Source organism: Delphinapterus leucas, chromosome 18 (genome assembly GCF_059928025.1).
Source record: "Delphinapterus leucas isolate spDelLeu-1000000601 "Yukka" chromosome 18, BTC_Dleu_Yukka2, whole genome shotgun sequence".
Classification (NCBI taxonomy): domain Eukaryota; kingdom Metazoa; phylum Chordata; class Mammalia; order Artiodactyla; family Monodontidae; genus Delphinapterus; species Delphinapterus leucas.
The window spans coordinates 9,779,471-9,799,449 of record NC_143146.1 but is presented as its reverse complement, the minus strand read 5'-3'; the positions used below and the strand labels follow the sequence as shown (position 1 = coordinate 9,799,449).

Here is a 19,979-nt window from a genome sequence, read left to right as displayed (position 1 = left end):
CATGAAGCTGTGTAAGGAATATGAAGGCCCCAGAGCACCAATAATTCATCCAGAATCTAATTTGCCCTAACAATTCCAATGATATAATTTACATCCTGTATGGGTTTTGAAAGTTTGAAATTCATTTTCCTTATCAATTACACTATGTGATAACCTGTCTTTATAATACCCCCTTGTCTTTAGAGTACTTCTGTCTGCTAGTTTTTTGAAAATTCTATTTCTCTCTTCTTCATGTATACATAAACACACAACAAACACATATACACACAACAGTTCAGTGTATTAATAAAATGCAGAGTGATATTACTACCCCATATCTTTAGGGTCTCAGATATTTCCTGCTGGATATACTAAATAGCTGGTTTCCAGATTTTGCCTGATTTTTGTAGAGTTGCTATGGACTTAGTTTTTAAATTTTTTTCACTCGCATTTGAATATCTGACGGTCTCAAAGTTCACTTGAAGTGGTAAAGCCAAATCATGGATACGTTATTTTGGAAGAACCCTCTAATTTCTTATTTTTTTTCTCATTTTCCTTATGATCTGTCGTAGAATAATTCACTCATATTTCAGACTGAAATAATTTTTCCTTTCCTAGATAGGCCCTGGTGGCTAACTGTTTGCGTTTCAATGACTCGTTGTAGAGGCAAATTTAGTTAAGAGTGATATAGTCAATATCACTGACATTATAAAGATGGTATTAACCAACAAGACTGGTTTTCCAAACCTAGGCAAACTGAAAGCTGAATTATATATCCACAGATAATTAACTTCCAATATTTCAAATTATCTTATTCCTATAAAGACAATATGGATTATAAAACCAATATGCGTTTCTCTTGATGGCTAATGCTTTCCTGTAGGAATAAGAAACAAAAAGAAAAATCGAACCGTGTAAGCTGGCTTCAAACGTTTACTTAGTTATTGCAGGTCTGATTTTCTGCAAAAGGTAAACAAAAGCATTTGAATAGAAAAACACTTTTGAAAAGCCTCAATATCAGTTTCTTTTAGTAGTTCCCAAACAAATGTTACACAGATAAAATTCCGGTAGAATCCTTAATGAGAAATGTGCAGATGTTTCTGATTAATTAAAATTTTGTAGCCTCCTCTCCAGAAATCCAATCAAAGTAAATCTGACGGCTTCATTGTTTACAGCTGAGTGTAAAAGAAGGTCAAGCCACATTTGAATTTACTAAAACAATTATGCAGCTTGGAAGGGAGACATCTAATATCAACAAGTTCTTTAAAGGCCAACTTATTAACTCTTTATATTTCCTATAATTATACTAATTCACAAATATGTGGTTACTTTCAGCTAGATAACAGCAAAATGGGCAAATACTCAAACATTCCATAATACTCAAAACTTAGTTTTTCTAGTATACCTACTGTCATAGTCACAGCTTTATAATGTCATTGCAGATTTTAAATTTCTTAAATTAATTAAAATTATTTAGGGGCTAGAGAGGTTGGGGTAGTGAGGATCTGAGACATGAGAAATGAGTACAGACACATTTAAATTAATGGAATATATGCGTGTATATATATATATATATATACATAATATACACACATATACATATATACAGTAAAGTGTACAAATCTTAGATGCACAGCTTATGAAGACACCCGTGAATCACCACTGAGATCAAGATAAAGAACATTTCCAGCGTTCCATGAGGGCTCCCTGTGGCCATGGTAGAGTCATCAGTGTGAAAGATAAATGTGTGATAAATCTGATAAGGATAAAACACCCATAACACTCACCTTCCAATGGCTTGGGTAGGAAATGAGCTGCTGCCTTGGTTTTCTTTACTCTGTTTCCTTTCATAACTTGCCCTTCCTTGTTCAATCCCAAAAACCAGGCTCTACCAGATTCCTGTTGTCTGTACAGCATCGATGAGTAGATTACATAATAGTTTTCAAAAACAGATTCTTTAAACTTGCATTCAGGGGTAAAAAGTTCCTGTTGAGAAAAAAGGAAGAAATTAAAGTTAGAGGAAGGAATGGGAGCTTCCTCATGCTTCCTCTTCCTTCTTCCATAAACTTGCCCACGATGGCCAACGAGTCAGCCCTTGGGCAGGGATGGCCAGATGTACCTCTTCCTGCGGGTATTAATTGTCCATATACATTTATCAACATACAATGAATAGAGAAGTTGTTGCTACTTTCGGGAATATATATATACACACACACACACATATACATATGTGTGTGTGTGTGTGTGTATAGGCAAAAGTATGGATGTCCTTTAATTAGAAATTAGAATACAGGAGCAAACTCAAAAAAATTTCAGTTGAACAGAATACAATTCAACCAGAGTATAAACAGAAACAACAGGATAAAGTAGCATCCTGTATTCACAACAAACTAAACAAAATAAAATATACGTGTAAGGTATAGCCTACTTTCAATATTTCCATAGGAATAATTACATGATACCCTGTTGCCAGTTAAGTTCCCTAGGTCACTGATATTACAGGGTGATACATTTTACCTACAAAGAGACAAGCTGACACCTCAAACTAAGCCCCTGACAATCAGCTGGCATACAAACTAGCCCCTGGAGCAGAGGCCAGGTGTCATGTTAGCTGGTCACAGTGACAGGAGCTGAAAATCACGACCTAATCCATGGTTCAGAGTCCCCCTGGAACTCTTGAAGAGAATCATCAACAGCTGCCCTGAGTAAAATTTTTGAAGGGCTTCCCTGGTGGTGCAGTGGTTAAGAATCCACCTGCCAATGCAGGGGACGCGGGTTTGATCCCTGGTCCGGGAAGATCCCACATGCTGCGGAGCAACAAAGCCCGTGCGCTACAACTACTGAGCCTGCGCTCTAGAGCCTGTGAGCCCACGTGCCACAACTACTGAAGCCCACGCGCCTACAGCCCGTGCTCCGCAACAAGAGAAGCCACCGCAACGAGAAGCCCGAACACCACAACAAAGAGAAGACCCCACTCGCTGCAACTAGAGAAAGCCCGAGCGCAGCAATGAAGACCCAACGCAGACAAAAAAAAAAAAAAAGAAATTTTGGAACGAGTACAATGAGTTAACATGACTCTCAAAGCCATTATCTACACTGATTGATGAATAACACAAAGCTTGCTACCTTATGATTATCATTAATAACACAAATATTCATAGATGAGTTTTACATACTTCTAAAATTTAACCTACAAAGGCATTTCAGATAGACCTCTGTGAAAAATAATTTTAAAATTCAGCCTTCCTAGTTACAGACCATGGAAGTCACTTAACTAGTTTTTGTGGCTATTTTAAATAGGCTCAACACTGTGCTCTTCCATATTTATGAAATACAGATGCAAAACAGAGCTTTATTGTCATTATCTTTTTAAAAATATCAGGTAGTTAATTTTTTTTTCACCTTAATAGATTTTTATGACTACAGAAAATAGTAACTTTTGTTTTTCTTTTAAAAAAGTTATTTTCTATACACATTCTGAAAAACATATCCTTTAGGGTCTAAAAATTTAAAACCTTTAAGAGTTAAAGTTATGTTAGCCATAATAAGGAATGTGACATTATTGTCTGTAGAAATGTTCTTTCAGTATGTCCCATGAGAGTGTTAATTGCAGGATGCAATTTATTGAGAGTGCCCCATAACTTTAATTCACTGAAAGTTAAATTGTTTTCCAAGGGGAACAGGTTTTGTTAATGGCAGGTGCTTTTTAATGACAAAGATGATAGTTCCAGTTATTAATTTGATGAGATTAAAACAGCCAGAAGACAGGTTTAGCCCCCTCCCAAAGGAATTTATGTAGACCTTCATTTCTTCGAGATGATGCTACCTCAGGTTTGAATTAGATACCATCCAAATAAATATTCCGGTCTTCCGCAAAGTTTTATTTCTCCAAATATCCTCCTATTAGTTCTCTAATAAATGATAGTCTCGGTGAGTCAGTTTCCAGGCCCTGCTTCAGAGGAAAGACTGATAAAAGGGTCTGTGTTCATACATTTGTGGTGAGGAAAATAAAACGGAATATTCTAAGACTAATAAATATAAGATATTGGTTGAACGTGTACCTTCTAGGACAAACAGATTAGACTTTGGCACGTCCTTTGTCTTTTTATTGAGACAAACCAAGGCAGCTAAGCATATTATTTATTAATACTAGTTAAAACCGGTCTTAGAATCAACTGGGAGTGGGTATGGTAAAGGCTGACCCAGTAAGTCACTCAGTGGGGAGAGGAGCTGGCACCTGCTGACTGAGATATCAGGTCTCTGCCCAGAGCCTTACCTTATTAAGAGGACCATTGAAGACTGACCTTAATCTCGAGACAGGAAGGCCTCCAGCTTTGGAAATGCAGGTCCATAGGGTGATCAACCCTTCCTTATATTGAATTGATCCCCACTGCCATAATGTACGAAACATGGAGGATGCTGCTTGCCTTACCATCAGCAATTAGAAGTGTATTGTCTCTACTCTAAATTGACTAAGTTGAATACGAATGAGAATGAAGACGCTTGATGTGGAAGAAGTCGTTAGGTATGTCTCTGTCACTAAGTCGTTTTAAATCAAATGTTTGCATCTTAAGACTCCAAGCAAGTCAATAACACATCCCCTTTCTACAAGCTGTGCCAGTAACTTCAGAGGGAGGTGATTCTGTCTTCCACAGTGAGAGCCACTGCCTTCAGGTGATTGTGATGGTGGAGACTGGCTGGTACTTTTTCACCCTTCTTTATTCTTGGTTAAATAATTAATGTGCATACACATACTTACATGCATACACACTACATTCAAAGTTACTACTGTCTAATGCTTTCTGCTAGACTTCTCTAGACATTTCAAGAATACAATCTGCTCATGAAATATTGGAGTTCAAAATAATCCCATCATTCTCATGAGAACTGGTAGGACTAATGGAAGTTGAGATTGGTTACTACTTATTTGCTGTCATAAGGGACAAATAGACTTTCAATCTGCAAATGGGAGACAGGGTGACTATGAATGTCATCTGTGGAAACAGACCTCCTGGGGTCAACCCTGACCCCACTCCTTCCTGGCTGTGAGTCCTTGGGAAAATTACTTAATCCCTGGGCTTCAGTTTCCTCATCTCTAAAATGGGAACAAAAATCATAGGATAATACGGTGGTTGGGAGAATTGAGTGAATCAATAACACGTTACATATTTAGAAGAGGACCTGGCATATAGTAAGCACTCAATATTTATTCTAAAAAGGTTTTCCATTATTTATAGTCAAAAATAAACCTGTATCAGTTATTTCAATTCTATCAACAATTCTGCAAACCAAAATTTAGTTACATGATTAGTCTGTGAGAACAATTTTGTATGAACTGTTGGGCTCAGCCTCAGATGTACCGAAATGAACAGGATTCTTCCTGGAAGAATTTTATTAAAATTTTTGTGCTTAAAAATGCTAGTACAATGCAATATTTGCTGTGGTAAACTTACCTTCCTAGAGGGACTATACGTGGGGTAAATGGTACTGTGAAGGACAAGATGTGGGCAATGCCATGGTACATTTGGAAAACTACCATTAGTCCATTACTGGGACTCTGTGAGGACTGAAGTGCAGAAAGATGTGCTAGGTTACAGAAATGTAATAAGGGGTCTTGGGCACTCTGATAAACAGGTTAGACTTCTTATTATAAGCAAGGGGTAGATATGCAGAGTTCTCGAATAAGCAAGGGAATGATAATATAGTCTGATTAGTGTTTTATATGTTGTTGTCTTTGTGGAGGATGGTTTGAGAAGTTAGTAACACATTATGTACTAATGTGTTGAAGCCCAATCTCCTGCAAAATGGACTTGAAAACTGTTTGTAGGACATGTGCAGTTGTGTATTCATGTTAGTAATTAATTTAATAATCAAGGGCACACAAAATAAGGAGAGAAATACCACCAGAATTATGACACATTATTAAACTGAGTTCTGAACTTCCTGGTAGCTGAGACAAAAAGAGAAAGGCTTTATGTAATACAAATTATTAAACAGAGAAAATCTTTTCTTTTTCTTGGTACTAACTTCTACAAGGTATTTCCTTGCAAGGAAAACGTGACTTTGACCAAATAAAGAAAACATAACACACATAACCCAAGCAAAAATGCTCTTGATAGTAACTGTACAATTAATAGAGTCATAGTTTTGTGTTTGAATCCTACAATATGCTTTAGAGGGATAGATGAAGTGAATAGTCCCATAGGTAGGATTGGAAAAAATTGTAATTGATGGGCTTCCCTGGTGGCGCAGTGGTTGAGAGTCCGCCTGCCGATGCAGGGGACACGGGTTCGTGCCCCGGTCCGGGAAGATCCCACATGCCGCGGAGCGGCTGGGCCCGTGAGCCGTGGCCGCTGAGCCTGCGCGTCCGGAGCCTGTGCTCCGCAACGGGAGAGGCCACAACAGTGAGAGGCCCGCGTACCGCAAAAAAAAAAAAAAAAAAGTGTAATTGATGAGATCCCCAGAGATCAGCTTTGTGGCTGGAGCCACAAACTCAAATGCCTATACTGATCAGGCAGATACGAGAGTGAAGCAGGCTGGCGTCATCAGAGCACCTAGCCTCTATGATCAGGCCCCCCAAGATGCCTGCTTTCCTGCTCTCAGGACATTCCCCGCTGGACCAGGGCCTGCTTCACCTACACCCTACGTACCTGACTGACCTTCCTACATACTTGCCCCTGTCCCAGCTAGTGACTGTTCTAATCTTTAGATCAGAACATCTCCGCCCTGATAGCTTATCAAAGGGGCGGGGAGGGACATGCCCCTCTGCTAGTTTCCCTGGTAACAGATGAGCCAACCGAATGTCAATTCCCCCTATAACTGGTAACCTCCCCCTCCCCCCAGGGGGCAAAGACTGCTGCCCTTCCTGCCTGCCATCTGCCAAACACCGTGGGGTGTCGCTCCAGGATCTTGCTTCAGAGGTGTAAGATTCCCCCTGTCCATTAAACCATTGATTTCTCTATCACTGACTCCGGGCTCTTTCCTAGGTCTAGAAGCCGAGCAAGTACAAGGCTTGTAGGCCTGCAGGCTGCAGCCCAACACAGCACCATGTGAGGATAAATGCCCCTTACTCAGGCTCAGAGCTGAGGGGATGGACAGAATGGCAGAAAGGATGACGGTTCTCATGGGAAAATAAAAACCTTAGATCTGCGAAGTTTCTTCCTGGTTTTTCAAAGGAAGTAAAAAATCCAGATTTCTGGATAAAAATCTCCTTTGTATGGTGGCGGCTATTTCTCTGTTCTTGTTTTTCAGTGTAGCACGGACCAATGGTCTGAGGTGGACCTCTGAGCACCCAGTGTGAGACCTCCAATGTAGAGTGGCAAGAAAAGTACTAAAGAAAGAAGGAACCCCAGGTGGCTTATCAACGCAGCCCTAACCTAACTGATGGTATTTATCTATTTGAGTCATACCACGACTGTGCCAGTGAAACATTCTAAAACTGGCAGTGATAATATGAGAAGACTTATTTAAATTTAAGCTCAAATATAAACTCTTTGAAACTGCCAAAATGAAATAGATAAGGAGTTTGATGTGTCTTTTTCTCTTCTTGCCCAGCCTATACTTAGAGCCACCAACACCATCACAACAGAAATCAACAGCAGTTGAGTTCCAGCAGAAGCTTAAATATTAGTTTGTAACTTTGCCAAACTAAATCATCAAATAACAGAATAGAAAAACACAACAATTAAACAAAAATTTCATATCTCCTTTTATGTTGTGGTTGTTTTGAAATGAAAGGACCATCTGTGGTGTACTTATTATCTTAACAGTAGCAGCAGAATTCCTCTTCTGAGGGAAATGTCTTTGTTTAAGAAAATACTGTGATGGGCCATTTGCATGCACCAAGCAGGGCTTCTCAGTTTAGGATGAGAGGAGGGGTGGAGAGAATAGAGGACCCATGTTCCATAATTTGTAACCAATAAATAAGCCATCAACCCAGATAATTCGGCATAATCATAACCTAATAGCTAACAGTGACCTTGAGAATCTAACCCAAACTACAATCCATGGCCAAATTCATGCTACAAAGTGCAGAGGAGAGTTGTTGAGATTGTATGACCTGCAAAAACTGTGGTATTGACTGTACGGTCCTTTGCTAAAAAATTTTGCCAACTCTGATCTAAGGTTGTTAATCTAGTTTCAGATATTCCCAAATTAAGCTTGGATTGCACTTATGTTCATGTATACAAATGCATACAATTTGAATCAGCATTTTCATCAGAGTTTCATCCCTGGAAAAGCCTTTACGGTGTGTTATGAGCCTGGGCTTCCTGTAAAAGTAGTTAGCTATGTAGTAGTCCACAAACTCCATTTAGTTGCTACATCTCTCTTGTTTTTATCTACAACTATATGAAAATTATGTTTGGTTAATATCTACAGGTTTGCCTAGTACCAGCACCACCACCGTTTCGAAGGGAAAACATAAAAAGAAGCATTCCAGACAAATTTATATTCTAACTATGAGTCTGCCACAACTGGGACCCAGTGCAGCCAAAGCAAACAAACAAACAAATAAGTATTTAAAAAAATAAATAAAATTAATTATATCCTTTAATGATACTGTTCTGACACTACCCAGTTTTTTAAAAAAGAAATACAGAACACTCTTAAGATTACATATAAAGGGAAGAATATTCTGACCTTTTGGAAGATTTTATAGTCATGAATTTTGAAACAAAAAATAATTTGTAGTTAACGCTCAAACGTAGAAAATTTAGTTGACTAATGCATTTTATTTATCTGAAATTCTACATAATCAAATATGTACAGTATCAGGCTGTGACTAATGCCCACAGGGAGAAAAAAAGTATAATTTTTTACATGTTTAAGAGGCAGCTTTTATTTGATTATAGGACCCAGTGATTTTGAGTATATTCCCACCAACAAAACAGTCTCCACAAGTCCCTATATTTATAGGACCAGAAGCTGTTACTTAGTTTCTGGGGAAACAAAATTGTAAATGAAGGCTTTGTTTTGCCAGTAAAGACCTTATTTGACATTTAGAGATGTCTGATATATATAGCTTTAGACATATTATTTCATTTACTAAATATTATATTTTAATTTATTATGTTATATTTAATATGTATTTTCTTTTTATGACATTATGCTTTTAAACAATTGTGGCAAGAACAACTTTTATTTGTTATAATGATTCATATTAAGTAATTTAATTATTTTATTTATTTAATGTAAATATATATATTTATATATATATTATACATACATATATAATCTTAAATATATCATTGCTACTTAAAACGTGGTATTCAGGGATCAATAGCAGCTTCTTCACCTGGGAAGTTGTTAGAAATGCAGATTTCCAGTCCCCAGGGCTGACCTATAGAATCAAAATTTGCATTTTAACAAGACCCCAGGTGATTCCTATGCATATGAGAGCTTGGGAAGCATTGGTATATGTTCCTGTTACCATACAGAACAAATTAATATCAATATATGATCACAAAATTTTAGTAAATATCAAATAAATTGGCATTATTCATAAGCTTTCTACCATCTTAAGATTAGTATAAAATTTATTAAAGCAAGGAAATGGAAGCAAAAATATAAAGTACTTGCAGTATATCTTTAAATAAGAAGCTTTAAGATTATAATTAAAACATGTGCCAACTAGTTCTATAATGTTAAATCTGTTTTCTCTAGAATATAGACATGTGTAATTCCTAAAATAATAATGCTTGTAACATGAACAGATGGTATCAGTGCTATAAATATTAGCAAAAAAAATCACAAAATAAATATGCTTAAGAAAGTATTAATACAACCACATACCATTCTTACAATTTGTCAGTGCTTAACAGTGATGCCTCAAAATAATAATAATGATGATAATGGTAATAATAATAATGTTAATAACTACAGCTAACAGTCAAACTGCATACGTCTATACCAAGCACTGTTCTACACATTTACCTAATCAACTAATTATTCCGCACTATAATCCTGTGAGATTGGTACTATTATTATCCCCATTTTAGAAATGAAGAAACTGAGCCCAGAGGGTTTAACTAACTTGCCCAAGTACATTTATTTTCATCAAGATGAATAATTTAACTATTCCTACTCACTTATCATTCAATTGAAGAGATGCACTTTTTTAGATATGTGATCAATTGCAAAAAATGGCCTGAATTCTTCACCCTCCCTGGATCAAAGCTCTCTTGCATGTAATGTGACTTGTCTTCCCACTATGAGCTAAGGTGAAGGAGGCAGAGGCTTGACAAGCACTTGTACAAGTGGGTTTGTCTTCTCAGCCTCATCCACTGCCCTGAGAGCACCCCTGGGCTAGCCTGCCGGAGAAGAGACACACGTGGAACACAGCCAAGTTGCCCAACCTAAACTAGTCTATTTCCAGACAGGTGATCAAGTCCTACCAAGATCTACAGAGCCACCTAGCCGATCTCCATATGACTCCAGATGCACAAGCATTAATACACTTAACTGCTATAGGCCGCTTCAGCACTCATTGTTTGCTACATGGTGTCATTAAGGAATTGATAACCGATACAGATAATTAATTCAACTGAATTATTATTCAGTTAAAACTGTACCTTATACAGCTGCTCTTTATCTACATGTAACTACATATGAAAACAAACACAGATGGAAAATAGTAATAATGAATGACATGCTGTCATCTTGGCAAAAGTGTCACATGTCTTAGGATATAATTGTTAAGGGGGAAAAAGTATATTATTAAAAGAGTTTAAAAAAACAAGAAACAAGAATACATAGGAGTACTCAAAATGAATCTCTTCTCCTCTTTACCCAAGCTGTACGTTCCTTTCCCCCCCGCCCCGTTGATCAATTAAAGAAACGGTGAACAAAACAGAAACTGAGTTGGCTACCCTCTGTTGCCAACCATCCCTCTAACTCACTGCAGTCTTACATTTCCCAGGGAAAGGTTGGAATGGGACGAGGATGTCATGGTGGGGCGTCTCGTGATTAAAAACTGAGCTCTTAGATCAAATGTGTTCTGGTGTTTTGTCGTACATCAGCGCCTCAACAGAAGACTTCTCCAACATGTGTAGGGTCAATTGTATATAACTTTGCCTAAAAGAGAAACATAAAACTGATAGTGCTTTATGCGAAAGGAATCAGACTGGATGTATGTGATGAAACCCAGGAGAAGTGCTGCCATGACTTTTTAATAATTTTCTGAACAATCAGAGTGAATAATGTCATGATAATAGCAGTTGCATACTGTAATATGCAAAGAGTTTCTTGGTCTAAGAAATAGTCAGAGGCTTCATCAGAGATTAGTAATGTCTCGAAGTCAGAGCGTTGGCATTACTTCATCCTTTATTTTAAGGATTTTTCAGATTTAGTTAGTGACGTGTAGTTTTGTTACAGCACACATATTACATAAAGCCAAATTTATATATATATATATACTAACCATGATAATACCAGTAAGCATTTGAACATCTTAGAAATGAGGTTACCTCATTCAAAAGGTAAATAATAAAGTCTACTACACAGTCCACATCATAGTAATACCTAAAGCATGATCCACAAACTGGTACCTATCTACAAATTATTTATTTCTGGTCTGCAATGAAACAAGTACAAAACTGGGCAAAAAACACTTATAGACTTCTATAGCAATTTGACAAAATATTTTTACTAACTGTTGAATATAAAAATAAAAACTCTGGACTTTTATTTTGTACTTAAAATATTTTCCAGTAACTTAATTTGATTATATTTTCTGAAAGTATATCTCTGCAAAAGATTGGAAAATTTAAAAAAATACTATCCTTCACCACAAATAGTCTAGGGAACATCGCTCTATTATATATAGGGTTGGATGTGACTATAAATCTAATTAAAGGAGAACTAAACTGAGAATTAGTAGCAATTATTATTTTTTATTAATGTAAGCCAGTCACAATGCTAAATGCCTTACACAAATTACCTCATCTTATTCCTTTTAACAAAGCATGATGCTAAAGTTAAGTATCTTGGTGAGAATTTATACAGCTAGTAAGTGGTAGCGCAGGAATGGATCCTAGGCTGTCTGAGGTTTTGACCTCGGCTCGACCTCACTGGTTATACCTGGTCAGCCTAGTATACATAATTCTAAAAGGGAATCAAAGACAGGAAATGTGGCTTGACAACAGGCAGGGCAACCGCAAGGGAAGTAAAATAGTTCCAGAACAAAACTTCTCCAATGAATGACCCTCAAGGAAGGAGTAGAAAAGATGATTAAATCCACTGGATAAATTACTTAAAATTATCAGCCATATTAGTGTTTATTTTATTTTCCATTTCATTCCATTTCCCTAATGTCTCTTGAGTGTTGAGTTTGGATTAGGACTTGATCTGGTGTGACCTTCTACCTGGTCTAGGTCCCTCAGACATTTCATATACCAGAAATAGAAGGAAGAAATCAAGGGAGATAGCATTTAAGAAATGAGTGCATAATTAAGGGATTCTAAAGCTTTGGGGGAAAAACCCCAAAAAACCTGTGTTCTTAGCCATCAGGGTACTAACGGTGGTGGTGATGGTGGGAGTGGGGAATGGTGATGCAACAAAGATTTCCTGAGTGGAACAAATGCTGCAGAGAATATTCAGCTCTTTTATATTTAACCAGACCAAGATATTATCACATACAGTAGCAAACATTTTCAATTCATATTGCACTAGAATTTTTTGTTAGCCAAAACAAGAGCAGAATTTGCTGTGCAAAAACATTAAGTTTGTTAGTTTTTGTAGTTAGATCAATTCAGTATTTTACTGTGTCCTACCCAAACTGAGTCTGGTTGCTTTATCTTCCTTTATCAACGTTTTCTTTCATCTCCTTGTAAGTTTTGGCCCGTGTTATCTTGAGAAACTGAATATAAAAATGCCAAATATTTAACTGTGACTTTCACTTTGCCAAATTCTATGAGTGAACATGGGCTTGTTTTCATCAGTTTTTTTCTTCCGCCTAACTCTTTGAACTATGTTTTAAAACTATTTTTACAGCTCTGCATGCTTCTCAGGCCTATTTCTACATGCATCTACAAGCTTTTTCTACTTTCTTTTCTTTAAGCTCCACTTTAAGTTAGAACTTTCCATAAAAGTTTTTTTTGTGTGTGTCTGCATTGTGGATTTTTCCTAATAAAAACGTACCCAGTCAAAACCACTTATTTGTATAAACAAAAACAAAACCAAATAGATAATCAAAACTATCCATTTATCCAACCTATAAAATGCAAGCTTCCATAGAAAAATGAAGGAAGTACAAGTAGGTTCTACAATATTCCTAAAATGCCATATTCATTGAATAATATTAATTTGTATTGAGCTTTACGATTTTCAAAGGCCATTCACATAGATTTTGTTTGATTTAATAATGCTGTTAAAAATGCTTCAAGAAGAACAGCATTATCCCATGTCATAGATGATGATTTACATCTCTGAGAGCATAGGTCCTCATAAGGAATGGATTAAGATGTTTTTATTTCTATCCATGTGATATTTTATGTACATATTGCTGCTACTGAGCAAATAATTATTAATAATAACAATGTTGAAAATATGAACCAAATGTAAGAGGTTTAATTTTTCCCCCCAGAATATCAAATAAATCATCTTACTGGGATAAAAGAGGTCAGTATCTGATAAAGAAACACTAACAAAAAGAAAAAAGAGAAAAGGAATCATCATCAACACTGAACGTGTGGAATACAGAGGAAGCCCATGTGGTGCTGAAATGATAACCTGAGGATTGCTTTTCTTTGATTTTGCTTTATTAGCTAGAAACACATTGGCCATGACTTCCCAGATTCTGGTTGCAAGCTGTTCGATAATTCCAAAGGTTAACACAAAAGGACAAACATGGAACACTGAAGAGAAAGGTCAGGAAAGTAAGAAAAGAGGCAATAGCAACACTTCCTGGGAAGAAGAGTGACTGGGGAGAGGAAAACGTCAACCTATTGGCTAAATGACTCTACCCAGGTGAAGCTGTCACCATGAAGCTCAATTCTGCCATGGATTTAATTGTCTAATTGCCACTGAATTATTTTCATGTTGTATTATGAAATTTTACAGGCATTAATGAATTAACTGGTTTTACTTTCAGGTTGCTGGTTGAGAATGTGACACTGTGAAATGGAAAGAATTATATTAATTATAAATAATACTAAACAAATACTAAACATTCTGTCCCAGATATTACATAATAAATTTGAATACTGCGAACACATGGAAACATGTTTCCATTATTCTATACTTAATAATATCTAAAATTCATGCATTTATTTATGCATTGTTTATTGGTTAAATAAATGCATGAATTTTAGACATTATATACTTGCCAGTGACTGTCCTTGATCTGGAGATATAAACAATGAGCAAAAATGATATAGGGTTTCCCTGGTGGCGCAGTGGTTGAGAGTCTGCCTGCCGATGCAGGGGACACGGGTTCGTGCCCCGGTCCGGGAAGATCCCACATGCCGCGGAGCGGCTGGGCCCGTGAGTCATGGCCGCTGAGCCTGCGCGTCCGGAGCCTGTGCTCCGCAACGGGAGAGGCCACAACAGTGAGAGGCCCGCGTACCACAAGAAAAAAAAAAAAAAAGATATAGTTGGTACTCTTGGGGCATAAAGTCTAGGGGAGGAGACAATTATTTACACTACTGATCATATCACTACAAAATAAGACAAGTTCCTACAAGAAAAGGAATGATTTCCATGAGAACACGTAACAAACATGTCTGACCTAGCCTGAGTTGGTGCAGAAAAACATTCAAATCGGAGCTGAGACCTAAAACATCAGCATGAGTTCACTAGGCCTAGAGAGGGGTGAAGAGTATTCCTGCAGAGGGCACATCATGTGCAAAGGCCCTGGGGCAGAGGCAGAGACAGAGCATTTGGAGGACAAAAAGAAGACCAAAACTGGAATGCAGAGTATGAAGGAGACAGCAGTAGGAGTTGAGATCTGTGTGCTAATAACCAGGTGCCAAACTAGATAGTCACGTTAAGAGTTTAGGTTTTTCCGTAGAAACACTGGGAGAACGTTAAAAGTTTTTATGCAGAGCATGTCACAATCGGGTAGGCATTTGGAAAGACCACTCTGGCTAAAGTGTGAAGAATGGAAAAGAGAGCCAGTCTGGATGCAAGAATGCTGGTCTGTCTACTGCAATACCAGGCAAGACTTTGGCAGTGGAGTGGAGTGGAGAGAAGAGCGCAGACTGAGGAAATATTTGGGAGGTCAAATAGTCAGTACCCTGTGATTGTACCTGGCAGCTAAGGGAGAAGGAGTGTCAAGCAAAGTGCGTAGGCTTTTTGCTTGTCGAGCTGGAGGTGTGTGTTTATTGCTGTTTTTGAAAGGTCAAACACTGCAGTTCTGTATTCTTGGGCAAAATAAAGCTTAAGTGTATAACATAAGTGTACATAGTACTTTCTATCCTTTTATAGAACATTATTTCAAATATTTAGAGGGTAATTTTCCACAATGTTTTATTTAAATTGTTTCCCTTAAGTAGCTTGTGTGTGTGTGTGTGTGTGTGTGTGTGTGTGTGTGTTTTCAAGAGTTTCAATTTCCTTTTAGTAGAGGGGATCAATATTACGTTAGCAATCACGATACGGAGCTTCCCATGCTGTGCTGAAGACATAAGAGGCAGAGTCTAGAAGAGGGAATAGCTATTCCTGCCTTGGAGAAGGGGACAAGCTTTTGAAACATGATGTTATTTAGCTATAGGTTTTGGGTTTTTTTTTAACATCTTTATTGGAGTATAACTGCTTTTGAAAGGTGAATTGGAGTTTGTGAAGGTGAAGAAGAAAGAGAAAAAGCATCCCACTTGGAAGGAAAAGAACTGCCTTCTAGAAGTTATAAGAAGCCCCTTGAGGTAGGAGTCTTAGACCAGCGTGGCTGGAAGCTAAGGTCCGTGTGGTGACGTGAAGCTGGGATACACGCTGGCCATGCCATGGGGTTGTGACTTTCTGATCAGCAAAGATGAGCCCCAGAGATTTTCAAGAAAATGGATGAGGTGCTGAGATTGTGTTTTAAAAGATAACCAGGGACTTCCCTGGCCGCCACTGGTTAAGACTTCGCCTTCCAAGGCAGGGGGTGCGGGTTGGATCCCTGGTCGGAGAGCTAAGATCCCACATGCCTCGCGGCCAAAAAGACCAAAACGTGAAACAGAAGCAATATTGTAACACATTCCATAAAGACGCTGACAATGGTCCACATCAAAAAAATAAAAATAAATAAAATAAAAAGAGAACCTATCGTACGATGTAGCAATCACGTTCCTTGCTATCTACCCAAATGAGGTGAAATCTGCATCCTCAGAGAGCCCTGCATAGATTTTATTTGTAATTTCCAACTATTCGGAGCAACCAAGGTGGCTTTCAACAGATGAATGTATAGACAAACTGTGGTAAATCCATACAGTGGAATATTATTCAGTGATAAAAAGAAATTGTCAAGCCATGGGTTATCTTAAATGCATATTACTAAGTAGAAGAAGCCAACCTGAAAAGGCTGTGTAGTGTATGATTCCAACTCTGTGACATTCCTGAAAAGGCAGAATTATGGAGTGAGTAAAAAGATCAGTGGCTTGCAGGGGCTGCAGGGGGAGGAATGGATGGGTGCAGCACAGAGGACTTTGAAGGCAGTGAAATCATCTGTATGATTCTGTAGTGGCACATGTCGTCGTATATGTCCTACATTTGTCAATATCCACAGGAGGCACAGCACAAAGAGTAAATACTAGTGTAAACTATGGACTTCAGTTAGTAACAGTATACCAATACCAGTTCATCAATTGTAATATTTGTACCACACTAATGCTAGATGTTAATAAAAAGGGAAACTTTTGCAGGGGGGAAGGGGTTTATGGGAACTCTCTTTACTTTCTGCTCAAGTTTTCTATCAACCTAAAATTGCTAAAAAAGAATAAAGTCTATTCATTTACAAAATTAAAAAGAAAGATAACTAACTCAGGGTAGAGGAGGATTTTAGTCCAGGGGCAGAGATTTGCAGCATCTGCATAGGTTCTCCCATTAATGTCTTAATAAATTCCACGGTACGAATAATTTGCAGTTATGCATTAAGGAAGATATATGTATTAACAATGCTCAAGAATAATACGTGCATGCCCAGGATGGGGAAGCAAAAATGGAATCTCTAGATCAGTGATGAGCAAACTACAGTCCCCAGGCCAAAGCAGGCCTGCCAAATACAGTTTTATTGTCACACAGCCAAGCTCATTAATTTACATATTGCCTGTGGCTACTTTTGAGTTACTACAGCAGTTGATTGTATAGCAATTGAGACCGTGTGACCTACAAGCCTAAAACATTCATCTGGCCCTTTACAGACTAAGTTTGCCAGCCCTTGCGATAGACTCTCACTGGGACTGGCTGAATATGTATAGCTTTCATAGGATTCCCTCATTTCAGAAGAAGTCATATTGAGATACAAAAACCTTCTCAGAAAAAGAAAAAAGAAAGAAAGAAAGAGAAGAAACAATTCCATCTATGGACAGATCCCTCTGAGAATATCTGAGATTTGGAGATATGATTCTGGAGAAGGTTTTCCACTTTGATCTATATAGATAATGTAGTATTCATGTCGATCCACTATTACTATTACTATTTTGCTTATCACACCAATATACTTCAAATTCTATCAGCAAAGTTACAGAGGCACATTTCTAATGAAATCTGTGATTAAAGTATCGACAATTAAAGAGAAAAGTAGAAATCTGCAGCGTTTGCTTTTGCCTAACCAGAAACAACATTTTTTTTTTTTTTTTTTTTTTCGGTACGCGGGCCTCTCGCTGTTGTGGCCTCTCCCATTGCGGAGCACAGGCTCCGGACGCGCAGGCTCAGCGGCCATGGTTCACGGGCCCAGCCGCTCCGCGGCATGTGGGATCTTCCCGGACCGGAGCACGAAGCCATGTCCCCTGCATCGGCAGGTGGACTCTCAACCACTGCGCCACCAGGGAAGCCCCACAAACAACATTTGAAAAATAGATTTATAGCATGTTTATCTTCTCAATGTTCTCATGCACTGCTAATCAGAGAAGTAAACATAAGATAGTTAGAATCTGATGTAAATAAATTTTAAAAATGTTTAATATAAACTTTAATCAGTTATATAAGGTACAGAAGGAGAGCAGTAAAAAAGCCAAACAAGCCTTATTATAATGAGTGATGATAAAATCAGCACTTATAAGAATAACTAAAAATACTTGGTGAAGTCAGTCTCTGTATCATTTCAGAATGTGTGCAGCTACAAGGAGCAAAGAACAGACTATCTAAATTGCAGTGGCTTAAATATTAGAATTTGAACTTCTCTCTCATGTGAAAAGTCTGTAAGGCTTTGTGCTTCCAGCTTTGGATCAGTGCCTCTGATTTCACCAAGAAAATATACATATATATATATATTTTCTCTCTCTCTCCTTTCTGCCATGTTGAATGTATGTGTTGGCAATTTTCTCTCACAAAATATTGCTATAGATCCAACCATCACATTTTCATAGAACAGAATCCCAATTAACATGGAAGAGGGTTGGGGGATAAAAGGGCTGTCTCTATTTTTTGAGGAAGGAAATATTTTCTCAGAAGCTCCTTAACAGAGCTTATTATTTATTTCATTGGTCAGAATAAGGGCATATACCCACACCTAGAATAATTGCTGGTTAAGTAAAATGGGGCTGCTATGATGGGTCTAAAATTTTAGCCTTAAATCAAGCATTATTAATTTCCTGGATTAGAGCATATGGCCCACTCAAATAAAAGGGGGATTTTGTTATCAAGGAAGAAGAAATTACTTTGGAATTGATTAAAATTAAACTAAACTTTTTCTTTCTCTTGCACTATTTTAAATATATGAAGAATACATATTTAATGGCATGATTTCACTATGTCTAACCCAATTTTAAACATGATGTGCAAATGCAACTCAGTAATACCTTATATTGTGTATGTGCAAATATACACACACATACACCATACATTACATATCTGCACATATATAATATATGGTATTATACATGTCTATAATTTAACCTGTGATAAAAAGGGGCCTTAATTCCATTTTTTCTCCCTTCTCAGCTTAAAATATTAAAGAATTTTATTTCTAAATATTGCTTTTGTTCCCTTCAATTTTGTGGTTTGCAAATTTTTATTATTGTTGAAAAGTTAATTAAAAAAATTCTTACTAGTGGTTTAAAGGATGCTAATTCCTAAGATATTCGGTGCAATTTGACAACATGAATCACTCTTTCTGGATACTATACTTAGTTCTACTCACATAAAAGATACAAACAGGAAGAATTCTATTATAAAGTTAAAAATCAGAACAACTCATACACTGCCACAGAACTTTTAACAACTGTCGTTCACTGAAAGAAATGAAACATATTTTCATGGTTGAAAGTTATGGCCATGAACTTACTATTTGCTACTGATTGAATATTTTGCTCCCCCTGTCCCAAATTCCTATGTTGAAATCTGATCCCCAATGCGACCATATTTGGAGGTGGGGCCTTTAGGAAGTAATTAAATCATGAGGGTGGAGCCTTCATGAATGAGATTAATGAACTTACAGGGAGAGGACAGAGACCTAGCTCACTCTCTTTCTGCCAGTTGAGGAGAAGGCAACAGTCTGCATCCCAGAGTAGGGCTTTCACCAGAACCCTATGCTGGCACCCTGACCTTGGACTTCCAGCCTCCAGAACTCTGAGAAATAAATTTCTGTTGTTTATAAGCCACCCAGTCTATGGTACTTTGTTATAGTAGCCAGAACTAAGACACTACACTATTTGAGAAATCTCTCTACACAGGTGAATCCTGGTGGCAGATGTTACTTCAAATAATATCTAAATCAGTAGAAATTGGTTATGTGGCATTTGTTTAACAATAGAAATACTCATTTACTCACTCACCCTTACAAACAGTTCCTGGGTATATTCTTTCAAAATAACTTTAATTAGTACATTGGTATTGAAAGGATTTTCTTTTTCCCAGTAATTTTCAGAAGA

At 37.4% G+C, this 19,979-nt stretch overlaps 1 protein-coding gene across 3 annotated transcripts in view; it reads right to left on the bottom strand.

The window, feature by feature from the left end:
* The window catches only part of FGF14 (fibroblast growth factor 14), a 626,541-nt gene that overhangs the window by 7,368 nt on the left and 599,194 nt on the right, over positions 1-19,979 (bottom strand). For all 3 annotated transcript variants that reach the window (XM_089899396.1, XM_089899397.1, XM_022576822.3), the window contains one exon: positions 1,767-1,965. In XM_089899396.1, the coding sequence (XP_089755522.1) occupies positions 1,767-1,965 (199 nt within the window). The remainder of the gene's footprint in view (positions 1-1,766; positions 1,966-19,979) is intronic.